Source organism: Pseudophryne corroboree, chromosome 7 (genome assembly GCF_028390025.1).
Source record: "Pseudophryne corroboree isolate aPseCor3 chromosome 7, aPseCor3.hap2, whole genome shotgun sequence".
Taxonomy (NCBI): domain Eukaryota; kingdom Metazoa; phylum Chordata; class Amphibia; order Anura; family Myobatrachidae; genus Pseudophryne; species Pseudophryne corroboree.
In genome coordinates this window covers 391,974,499-391,986,959 of record NC_086450.1, presented here as the reverse complement: position 1 = coordinate 391,986,959, position 12,461 = coordinate 391,974,499, and the positions used below count along the sequence as shown (strand labels likewise).

The 12,461-nt window shown below is 44.8% G+C and overlaps 1 protein-coding gene across 5 annotated transcripts in view; it reads left to right on the top strand.

Annotated features, from left to right (window-relative positions):
• MAD1L1 (mitotic arrest deficient 1 like 1) overlaps nucleotides 1–12,461 on the top strand; it is a 1,517,492-nt gene that overhangs the window by 279,449 nt on the left and 1,225,582 nt on the right. For all 5 annotated transcript variants that reach the window (XM_063934609.1, XM_063934611.1, XM_063934608.1 and 2 more), the window contains exon 10: nucleotides 1,128–1,214. In XM_063934609.1, coding sequence (XP_063790679.1) covers nucleotides 1,128–1,214 — 87 coding nt within the window. The remainder of the gene's footprint in view (nucleotides 1–1,127; nucleotides 1,215–12,461) is intronic.

Here is a 12,461-nt window from a genome sequence, read left to right as displayed (position 1 = left end):
CACCAAGCTATTGTGTATATACAGTATTTTAATACAAGTGCTCTGGGAGGAGGTAATGAGTTATGAGACAGAGATAAAAAGAAAGACAGTCTACTGAGTTATATCTTTTTGGTATTGCCTCCACCTGGTCTCATGTTCTGTTTATCCTTAATAATTAGATCTCGTTTTTTTACTGGAGGGTACAAAGTTGTTCTCTATGTACTGAGCAGAATCTCTTCCGTCACTTTGGATAGAAACTTCTCTTTCATACTGATGATTTCTGCAAACAAGCTTTCAGTTCTCGTTTTAACTGTTTTGCGCACAGATGGAGCTTTTTACGTAGTGTGTTTTCGTCTACAGGGAGCTGTCTTAGATGTAGCCCTCATTACAGCCGTTATGTCTCATATGGGAGTAAAGTGAGGGTGACCGAAAACTGCTACTTTTTAAAGTTGTATTTGCTTTGTGTTCTCTTTCACTTTTGTTTCCTGAAGTATTAAAGAGATGCAGTCAGTTTACGGTCTGTCGGTATCCCGGTGTTCAGGAGACCGACGCCGGAATCCTGACACCTGCAGATAAACCGACAGCCAGCATCTCGACACCCGTCTGTACTTCCCATTCGGTTGGTAGTGTGGACCCACCAACCGAGTGAGAAGTACGCCACCGGGGCCCAAAGTGTGGCGAGGGCACTCGCAGCCTCTCTGCCGGTGTTCCGGCAGACGGGATGCTGCTTTCAGGATACTGCCAACTGGCATCCCGTCTGCCGGGATATCATATGTATCCCTGACTTAATAGACGATTCCTTGGAAATGGGTAGTTATTTAAGCAAACAACGCACCGACTGCGTGCAGCAACTGGGGCACTGACTGCGTGCAGCAACTGGGGCACTGACTGCGTGCAGCAACTGGGGCACTGACTGCGTGCAGCAACTTGTTCGCTTTAACACTTTTTTTTTTTAATGTTTAGAAGATGGCGCACAGCACAAAAATATACTATAACTATTGATGTTAGCTCTGCTCCTTTTGGTTAGGCTAGCCTAATGACAGGATTTTATCTGTTACCGTTTTCACAAATTGGTGTAAAATAACTATGTCGGCACTGTAATTTATACAGTTTTGTTCTGTTTTCTTCTCTCCCAATCTTCACTTTAGGACGCCAGATGATCTCTCTAAACAAATACTTGCTATACAGCAGCGGGAGATTAAGCTGAAAGAAGAGAACCTGTCCACTGCTAACAGGTTTGGTTATATCTATATACATTTATTGTTATTAATTGGATTATGTCTATATGTGCAAAAGTCATGTCTGAATGGTGGTACTTACCTGAAAAAAACAACGTAAGTTTTGATTCATTTATGTAAAAAAAAAAAAAAAAAAAAAGGAAAGGAAGATTTCTTTAAAACTCTACCAGACTTCTAGTATAATATTTCAGTTTGTCTTCAAGTGCTGAGTGGACCTTACATAGTCGAATGGAAATCCTACTGATATCGGGGCAGGCACGCAATTATATCAAATGAAACCGTTTCGGAATGTTATTTTTTTATTTATTAACATTTATTTTTATAGAGCACATTTTCTGCAGCGCTCTACAGAGAATATTTTGCCATTCACATCAGTCCCTGCCACAATGAAGCTTGCAGTCTACATTCCCTATCACATGCGCACACACTAGAGTATTTTTTTGTCAGAATCCAGTTAACCCAACAGTATGTTTTTGGACTGTGGTAGGAAGCCTGAGCACCCAGAGGAAATCCACGCAAGCAAGGGGAGAACATGCAAACTCACACACATACTGTTGTGGGAATCAAACCAAAGACCTTAATGCAGTTAGACAGTAACCATTTCCCCAATCCATGTTTCCCCAACTTGTAGGGCTCTGAGAATACAATCTCACTGAATTTTAAAATTTCTGTGCTCCAAAGAAACAGAAATTTGTCGTAGCTCTTTGATTCTGCTGCTGGTAGGATGATGTACCAAGTTATCCTTTATTTTTTTGTTCTGTAATGGATTGCAGCTGTGTAACTTTTGAATATATTAACCTTCTTTGAGTGGTGAGTGCCATAGGTTATTTTCCTCTTTCAGTGCGCTTTCACTGTGTTAGTTTGACATATCTAAAACACCATGTTCCCACAGCCCAGGGGTTTGTACACGTTCTCATCCATCTTCCCAGGTTAGCAGAAGGGAGACGGGCGCTCATTGAAAGGTTGTGGTTTTCTATGCAGACACAGTCTGATAACGCACACAGACTCGGATGACAGGAGAAACCTTTTTTTTTACCGCCCATGTTCCATTCACAGTTTTATTAGGAAGTTTTTATTCTTTGGAATTCCGTCTCTGTAGAGAGCCTTGATAGGAGCGGCTGTAGAGGAGACAGCCCTGTGCTCAATCTCTGTACGGACTTAAGTTTGAGTCACACAATTTATGCCTGGTAACTTTGAAGATGTGTGTTTCTTGATACATAACAGTTTATTTATATTAGTTATTCGGAGTGAGAAATGACTTGCATCTCGTGATTCAGGGCAGAGTGACACAGTCGGTTAAATACTTCCTCTCTTGACATTTCAAAGTCTTCTGGGCCCCCGAGAAGAGAGGTAATAGTTTTTGGCAATGCCAATTGCTCTTGCAAATTGCTCTCTCGTACTAAAATGAATGATATTTTACGTGCTTGAGAGTCATCTTCAATGTTTGAAAAAGGGGAAAAAAATTGCATTTGATGAGCATTTGTTTGATTTGTAAATGTCAAGTGGTGCCTTTTCTTTCATGTAAATCTGTGCTCTAGCTATGGATGTCTTAAACAGGTCATTTAAGGTTGGAGAGATCCAGGATTTTTTTTTTTTTTATCTCTTTTTCTTAAAGTTACTGTTTCATTTTAAAGATACATAAAAATATAGGAGGGAATTCAAATGTTTGCCTGATGTAGCAATTCTTTGATATCAAGGGTGTTATTTTGGCAGACTGGGTACCAGTAGGCGCAACAGTGGATCAATGTTATTGTAAAAATGTTCTAGAAACTTTGTGGGAAAGAATCATAAGAAAGAGGCCAGAGTTGTGGAAAAATGTTTTCATCCTCATCAGGACAAAGCACCAGCCACCACAGCGATCTGTGAAGCAGTTTTTGGATTGCAGTGCTAGAACACTCTCCATACTCGCCAGACCTAGCGTCGTGTGACTTCTTTATTTTCTCTACAGTCAAATCTGTACTCGGGGGAACCCATTTTGCATCAGTTACTGAGGTAAAGAAGTAAACAATGCATCTGTTGAGACAGCTGACAGATAATGAGCTACAGCACGGCTTTGACAATGGTAAAGAAAAACGCAGTGGTGTGTGGAGGCAGAAGGGGAGTCCATAGAAGGGGAAAGTAGCTAAAATGTACTTAATATAAGTAAACATAAATTATAGCATCAGTCTCATTATTTAATATCCACGCCTCGTATTACAAAATACTCCTCTACCTCACTGCCTTTCCCCTCTCTAATCCACCCTGAATGCTGCGGGTAGACTAATCTTCTTCCTCTCCTACAGCTTTTTATTCGCTGCCCCACTTTGTATATCCCTACCTTGGAACCTGAATGCCTCCAGAATTCAAGTCATGCTGCTCATCCTTACCTACAAGGCTCTCACTAAAATTTCTCCTCCTCCTCCTTACCTACAAGGCTCGCACTAACATTTCTCCTCCTCCTCCTTACCTACAAGGCTCTCAATAAAATTTCTCCTCCTCCTCCTTACCTACAAGGCTCTCACTAACATTTCTCCTCCTCCTCCTTACCTACAAGGCTCTCAATAAAATTTCTCCTCCTCCTTACCTACAAGGCTCGCACTAACATTTCTCCTCCTCCTCCTTACCTACAAGGCTCTCACTAACATTTCTCCTCCTCCTCCTTACCTACAAGGCTCTCACTAACATTTCTCCTTCGTTTTTTTGTAGCCCAGCCCCCACAGCTCACTCTTCCCCTTTTGTAACCGTGTCCCACTCCCTTCCACTAGGATTTTCCTGTGCTGCTATAAATTCTCTGGGACCTATGACACACTGCTCTTCATAGGAGATGCATCATACCTTCTAAAGAGGATAGGTGGAGAAGTTGCCCCTAAAAGCCAGTCAGCTTCTAGTTACTGTTTTATAGAATGTACTTGATAAATGAAAGCTAAGAGCTGATTAGTTATTAAGGGAAAACTTTCCACTTGTACTCTGTAGAAGATTTATTCAATCTCACGCCCCCCAATGATGCTATTCATGCATAGTAAAATGACTCAATGGATGCCTGTGTTATGTCACAGATTTATAAGAGAAGTTATAGATTATATATTGGCTCAGCCATGAATGTGTCTGTTTCCAGTCTGCGTAAGCAACAGGACCACTGTAAGTGACCATTAATGTAAAAATAATAATATATATATATTTTTTAATTAATTTAGTTAGTTCTCACAGTAAATCGTGTAGTTATAGTAATGAAATTGATCCTCTTTATAGCTTTTTACTGATCAAAGCTGTCTATTTTAGCGGTTAAGTGTTGATGGCTCAAGATTACAGGATTCATCACATTGCTGAAATAGAGAAGATTGGAATTGGCCCTAGTCAATTTGTTTTCCATGCCGCCTCAACGTGTTACACTTTCTGGAACCAGCGTTTCTGGCTGCAGCACGACCTAGCTTCATTAATGTGAATTCCCCTGTTTCATGCAAGGCTAAGAATGAATGTATGAATCAGATCTCAGATTGATCTCTGCAAAACACCAAAAGGCGCTTTGCCAAGACTCTGCTGCGGTCCACACAAACTGCCGGAGAATATTTTATTACCGTTGCCTGGATGTCTGTACGTTGGTAGATTTATAATTAACTTGACATTTTCATAATCAAAATTGCACATTGTAAAGTAATTTTAAAACCTTAACACCTCAACGTGTACAGTACAGAATGGGTTATAAATAGGCATAGAAGGTGGGGATGGAAATGGCATTTCACTACAAAAAGTCCACTTTTTGATTTTTGTTTCCTTTTTGTATATGTTTGACTCCATAATTAATGACATTAGGTAAATGTTAAACCACATAAGGGCTGTATTTTATCAAACATTTATTTTTGGCTAGGGTGAAGGCAATTTTGAAATCTTTTTCTATTCATTTGTGCAGGGGACAGGTTTGGCATAATCTACAGCCACTCAGATAATAAGGTTGATCACAGCAGCACATAATATTTAAGGAGTCAAATAAACTGATCATCCGAGAGTCAGTGAACCTGTACGTGTGCTGTTGTGTAAGTCGGTACAGGGCTGCTTGTGACAGGTGTAGTATAATGGGGGATGGAAGCAACAGATTGGGAGTTGGGCTAAGGCCACACATAGCGGCCAAGTGGGTTCTGCTGAACGGGACCTGCTTGACCGCTGTGTGTGGCCATAGTGAGAGGGACATGATTCACCAATCAGCTAGTAAAGTTAATCATTCACCAATCAATCTATTAAAATGAGGTTTGTAGGGTCAAATACACTTGTGTATTAATCAAAGGTCACAGCAGTATCAAAGCAGCCATTGGTGTGGAACAATACCGTAACAGTATGGTTAGAAACCTAAAACATTAGATGAGGCTGACAGTGAAAGGAGCGAAGAGAACTGCAGATTTTCCCAGTCACGTTCCACCATGTACCACATAGAAGAACTGCACATCAGGACCGTACCTAAGGGTACGGCTATCCCAGGCAAAGTGAAGAACGTAATGCCCATGCACGACCCCACCCAAAATCAACCATATAACAATTTTTGCTTATATCTGTGCCATCTGTACTGTTTGGGGCATATTATTGAAGACCTTGACTGTGTAAACTTAAAATGTAGAAGGAGAATTGAAATACATTAGGATGGAGGTGGGACAGTGGACTTAGTGGTTCTTAGGGGAAACTATGGAAGATGAGATTGCGTAGTAGCAGTGGCAGTAGGGTAATGGTATTAGGCAGAAGGGAGGGGGGCAGTATTGTAGGATGTCTGGGAGAAGAGGAAGGATGGACCATGGGCAAGATGTTATACATTGTGAGATATATGCAAACATGGGGCAAGATATACATAATGCAAGGAGGGCATGACCTGAGTAACAACGTTGAAAGGGGGACATGACTTAAAGCAGAATCAATAAAGAGCAGGCTTTGCCTTGTGGAGTCTATCAGCTCCAAACAACTTGAAAGCAGTGGCGCACCAAATAGTCCTATATACACAGACTTGCATTTGAGATGGGATCTTCTAAAGCACTCGTCACATCCCTCCATGACATGGACATGCCCCCTCCATCTAGGATAAATGATGATATGCTATTTTATACTCTCCCTGAATGTTTTGCAGGGTATAGTCAGAATGATATATGAGCTTTCTCGATACTAAAAATACCAATGCAAAAAGGAAAGTAAGGTAGCTCTCCCCACTGTAGTGACTCCTGGTGTTTACTGTCTATTTCTAGTGGTGACAAGTTCCCAGGTTGTAAGCTGTGGTCTCCTCATGTTTCCATCATCATTGACAGACCCCATCCTCCCTGCAATGTGCTGTGAATACAGCTACCGGTCCTTCTCGTTAAGATTCAATGGCTGCAGCCTGGCACTAGACGTGGGATGCTCTGTTCCCCAACTCTGATTGTCAAGAATCCAGACACCACTAAACAGAGCAAATAAAGTTTAATGTAATGAACAATTATTTATGTAATAAAGTTTCTCTATCGTCCTAGTGGATGCTGGGGTTCCTGAAAGGACCATGGGGAATAGCGGCTCCGCAGGAGACAGGGCACAAAAAGTAAAGCTTTAGGATCAGGTGGTGTGCACTGGCTCCTCCCCCTATGACCCTCCTCCAAGCCTCAGTTAGATTTTTGTGCCCGGCCGAGAAGGGTGCAATCTAGGTGGCTCTCCTAAAGAGCTGCTTAGAAAAGTTTAGCTTAGGTTTTTTATTTTACAGTGAGTCCTGCTGGCAACAGGATCACTGCAACGAGGGACTTAGGGGAGAAGAAGTGAACTCACCTGCGTGCAGGATGGATTGGCTTCTTGGCTACTGGACATTAGCTCCAGAGGGACGATCACAGGTACAGCCTGGATGGTCACCGGAGCCTCGCCGCCGGCCCCCTTGCAGATGCTGAAACGAGAAGAGGTCCAGAATCGGCGGCAGAAGACTCCTCAGTCTTCTTAAGGTAGCGCACAGCACTGCAGCTGTGCGCCATTTTCCTCTCAGCACACTTCACACGGCAGTCACTGAGGGTGCAGGGCGCTGGGAGGGGGGCGCCCTGGGAGGCAAATGAAAACCTTTTTTGGCTAAAAATACCTCACATATAGCCTCCGGGGGCTATATGGAGATATTTAACCCCTGCCAGAATCCGTTAAGAGCGGGAGACGAGGCCGCCGAAAAAGGGGCGGGGCCTATCTCCTCAGCACACAGCGCCATTTTCCCTCACAGAAAGGCTGGAGGGAAGGCTCCCAGGCTCTCCCCTGCACTGCACTACAGAAACAGGGTTAAAACAGAGAGGGGGGGCACTAATTTGGCGTTAGAAATATATAAAAAAGATGCTATAAGGGAAAACACTTATATAAGGTTGTCCCTATATAATTATAGCGTTTTTGGTGTGTGCTGGCAAACTCTCCCTCTGTCTCTCCAAAGGGCTAGTAGGTCCTGTCCTCTATCAGAGCATTCCCTGTGTGTGTGCTGTGTGTCGGTACGTGTGTGTCGACATGTATGAGGACGATGTTGGTGAGGAGGCGGAGCAATTGCCTGTAATGGTGATGTCACTCTCTAGGGAGTCGACACCGGAATGGATGGCTTATTTAGGGAATTACGTGATAATGTCAACACGCGCCAAGGTCGGTTGACGACATGAGACGGCCGACAAACAATTAGTACCGGTCCAGACGTCTCAAAAACACCGTCAGGGGTTTTAAAACGCCCGTTTACTTTAGTCGGTCGACACAGACACAGACAGGGACACTGAATCCAGTGTCGACGGTGAATAAACAAACGTATTCCTTATTAGGGCCACACGTTAAGGGCAATGAAGGAGGTGTTACATATTTCTGATACTACAAGTACCACAAAAGAGGGTATTATGTGGGATGTGAAAAAACTACCGTAGTTTTTCCTGAATCAGATAAATTAAATGAAGTGTGTGATGATGCGTGGGTTCCCCCGATAGAAAATATGGGCGGTATACCCTTTCCCGCCAGAAGTTAGGGCGCGTTGGGAAACACCCCTTAGGGTGGATAAGGCGCTCACACGCTTATCAGAACAAGTGGCGGTACCGTCTATAGATAGGGCCGTCCTCAAGGAGCCAGCTGACAGGAGGCTGGAAAAATATCATAAAAAGTATATACACACATACTGGTGTTATACTGCGACCAGCGATCGCCTCAGCCTGGATGTGCAGAGCTGGGGTGGCTTGGTCGGATTCCCTGACTAAAAATATTGATACCCTTGACAGGGACAGTATTTTATTGACTATAGAGCATTTAAAGGATGTATTTCTATATATGCGAGATGCACAGAGGGATATTTGCACTCTGGCATCAAGAGTAAGTGCGATGTCCATATCTGCCAGAAGATGTTTATGGACACGACAGTGGTCAGGTGATGCAGATTCCAAACGGCACAAAGGTGTATTGCCGTATAAAGGAAGAGGAGTTATTTGGGGTCGGTCCATCGGACCTGGTGGCCACGGCAACTGCTGGAAAATCCACCGTTTTTACCCTAAGTCACATCTCTGCAGAAAAAGACACCGTCTTTTCAGCTTCAGTCCTTTCGTCCCTATAAGAGTCATATCTGCCCAGGGATAGAGGAAAGGGAAGAAGACTGCAGCAGGCAGCCCATTCCCAGGAACAGAAGCGTTCCACCGCTTCTGACAAGCTCTCAGCATGACGCTGAGACCGTACAGGACCCCTGGATCCTACAAGTAGTATCCCAGGGGAACAGTTTGGAATGTCGAGACGTTTCCCCTGCGCAGGCTCCTGAAGTCTGCTTTACCAAGGTCTCCCTCCGACAAGGAGGCAGTATGGGAAAAAATTCACGAGCTGTATTCCCAGCAGGTGATAATTAAATTACCCCTCCTACAACAAGAAAAGGGGGTATTATTCCACACTATATTGTGGTACTGAAGCCAGAAGGCTAGGTGAGACCTATTCTAAATCTAAAAAAATTTGAACACTTACAAAGGTTCAAATCAAGATGGAGTCACTCAGAGCAGTGATAACGAACCGGGAAGAAGGGGACTATCTGGTGTCCCGAGACATCAGGGATGCTTACCTCCATGTCCCAAATTTGCCCTTATCACTAAGGGTACCTCAGGTTCGTGGTACAGAACTGTCACTATCAGTTTCAGACGCTGCCGTTTGGATTGTCTACGGCACCCCGGGTCTTTACCAAGGTAATGGCCGAAATGATGGTTCTTCTTCGAAGAAAAGGCGTCTTAATTATCCCTTACTTGGACGATCTCCTGATAAGTGCAAAGTCCAGGGAACAGTTGGAGGTCGGAGTAGCACTATCTCGGATACTGTTACAACAGCAGGGGTGGATTCTAAATATTCCAAAATCGCAGCTGATCCCGACAACAAGTCTCCTGTGCTTAGGGATGATTCTGGACACAGGCCAGAAAAAGGTGTTTCTCCCGGAAGAGAAAGCCAGGGAGTTATCCGAGCTAGTCAGGAACCTCCTAAAATCAGTGCATCATTGCACAAGGGCCATGGTAAAAAAAAAAAAAATGGTGACTTCCTTCGAAGCAATTCCAGTCGGCAGATTTCATGCAAGAACTTTTCAGTGGGATCTGCTGGACAAATGGTCCGGATCGCATCTTCAGATGCATCAGCGGATAACCCTATATCCAAGGACAAGGGTGTCTCTCCTGTGGTGGTTACAGAGTGCTCATCTTCTAGAGGGCCGCAGATTCGGCATTCAGTTTTGGATGTTGGTGACCACGGAGGCCAGCCCGAGAGGCTGGGGAGCAGTCACACAAGGAAAAAATTTCCAGGGAGTGTGATCAAGTCTGGAGATTTTTCTCCACATAAATATAGCTAAGGGTAAATTTATAATGCTCTAAGCTTAGCAAGACCTCTGCTTCAAGGTCAGCCGGTATTGATCCAGTGGGATAAAACATCACGGCAGTCGCCCACGTAAATAGACAGGGCGGCACAAGAAGCAGGAGGGCAGTGGCAAAAACTGCAAGGACTTTTCGCTGGCCGGAAAATCATGTGATAGCACTGTCAGCAGTGTTTCATTCCGGGAATGGAAACTGGGAAGCAGACTTCCTCAGTAGGCACGACCTCCACCCGGCAGAGTGGGAACTTCATGGGGAAGTTTTCCACATAATTGTAAACCGTTGGGAATTACCAAAGGTGGACATGATGGCGTCCCGTCTGAACAAAAAACGGGACAGGTATTGCGCCAGGTTAAGAGACCCTCAGGCAATAGCTGTGGACGTTCTGGTAACACCGTGGGTGTACCAGTCGGTGTATGTGTTCCATCCTCTGCTTTTCATACCTAAGGTACTGAGAATTATAAGACGTAGAGGAGTAAGAACTATACTCATGGCTCCGGATTGGCCAAGAAGGACTTGGTACCCGGAACTTCAAGAGATGCTCACAGAGGACTTATGGCCTCTGCCGCTAAGAAGGGACTTGTTTCAGCAAGTACCATGTCTGTTCCAAGACTTACCGCAGCTGCGTTTGACGGCATGGCGGTGGAACGCCGGATCCTAAGGGAAAAGGCATTCAGGAAGAGGTCATTCCTACCCTGGTCAAAGCCAGAAAGGAGGTGACCGCACAACATTATCACCACATGTGGCGAAAATATGTTGCGTGGTGTGAGGCCAGGAAGGCCCCACGAAGAAATTTCAACTCGGTCGATTCCTGCATTTCTTGCAAACAGGAGTGTCTATGGGCCTCAAATTGGGGTCCATTAAGGTTCAAATTTCGGCCCTGTCGATTTTTCTTCCAGAAAGAATTGGCTCAGTTCCTGAAGTCCAGAAGTTTGTCAAGGGAGTATTGCATATACAACCCCCTTTTGTGCCTCCAGTGGCACTGTGGGATCTCAACGTAGTTCTGGGATTCCTCAAAACACATTGGTTTAAAACCAGTCAAATCTGTGGATTTGAAGCATCTCACATGAAAAGTGAACATGCTCTTGGACCTGGCCTGGACCAGGCGAGTGTCAAATTGGTGGTTTTTTTCTCAAAAAAGCCCATATCGGTTTGTCCATTCGGACAGGGCAGAGCTGCGGACTCGTCCCCAGTTCTCTCCCTAAGGTGGTGTCAGTGTTTCACCTGAACCAGCTTATTGTGGTGTCTTGCGCCTACTAGGGACTTGGAGGACTCCAAGTTGCTAGATGTGGTCAGGGCCCTGAAAATATAGGTTCCAGGACGGCTGGAGTCAGGAAAACTGACTTGCTGTTATCCTGTATGCACCCAACAAACTGGGTGCTCTTGCTTTTAAGCAGACTTTTGCTAGTTGGATGTGTAATACAATTCAGCTTGCACATTCTGTGGCAGGCCTGCCACAGCCAAAATATGTAAATGCCCATTCCACAAGGAAGGTGGGCTCATCTTGGGCGGCTGCCCGAGGGGTCTCGGCTTTACAACTTTGCCGAGCGGCTATTTAGTCAGGGGCAAACACGTTTGTAAAATCCTACAAATTTGATACCCTGGCTAAGGAGGACCTGGAGTTCTCTCATTCGGTGCTGCAGAGTCATCCGCACTCTCCCGCCCGTTTGGGAGCTTTGGTATAATCCCCATGGTCCTTTCAGGAACCCCAGCATCCACTAGGACGATAGAGAAAATAAGAATTTACTTACCGATAATTCTATTTCTCGGAGTCCGTAGTGGATGCTGGGCGCCCATCCCAAGTGCGGATTATCTGCATTACTTGTACATAGTTACAAAAATCGGGTTGTTATTGTTGTGAGCCATCTTTTCAGAGGCTCCGCTGTTATCATACTGTTAACTGGGTTCAGATCACAGGTTGTACAGTGTGATTGGTGTGGCTGGTATGAGTCTTACCCGGGATTCATAAATCCTTCCTTATTGTGTACGCTCGTCCGGGCACAGTACCTAACTGAGGCTTGGAGGAGGGTCATAGGGGGAGGAGCCAGTGCACACCACCTGATCCTAAAGCTTTACTTTTTGTGCCCTGTCTCCTGCGGAGCCGCTATTCCCCATGGTCCTTTCAGGAACCCCAGCATCCACTACGGACTCCGAGAAATAGAATTATCGGTAAGTAAATTCTTATTTTCAGAATGGGTCATCTGGGTAGCAGATTTGCCCACTATTGGTTGGCAGACTGAGCCAGGTGGTGCCCATTCTTGACCAGTGCTCCTGGCCAGGTCCATCCTGGTCTACTCCAGTTACGTCCCTGCTGAACACTAAAGCTGAATACACACTAGGCCAGTGGTTCTCAAACTGTGTGCCATGGCACCCTGGGGTGCCCCGGGACACTTGCAGGGGTGCCTTGATTGGTGATCCAGGACCAATTCAAATTATTTATGGTCAATGT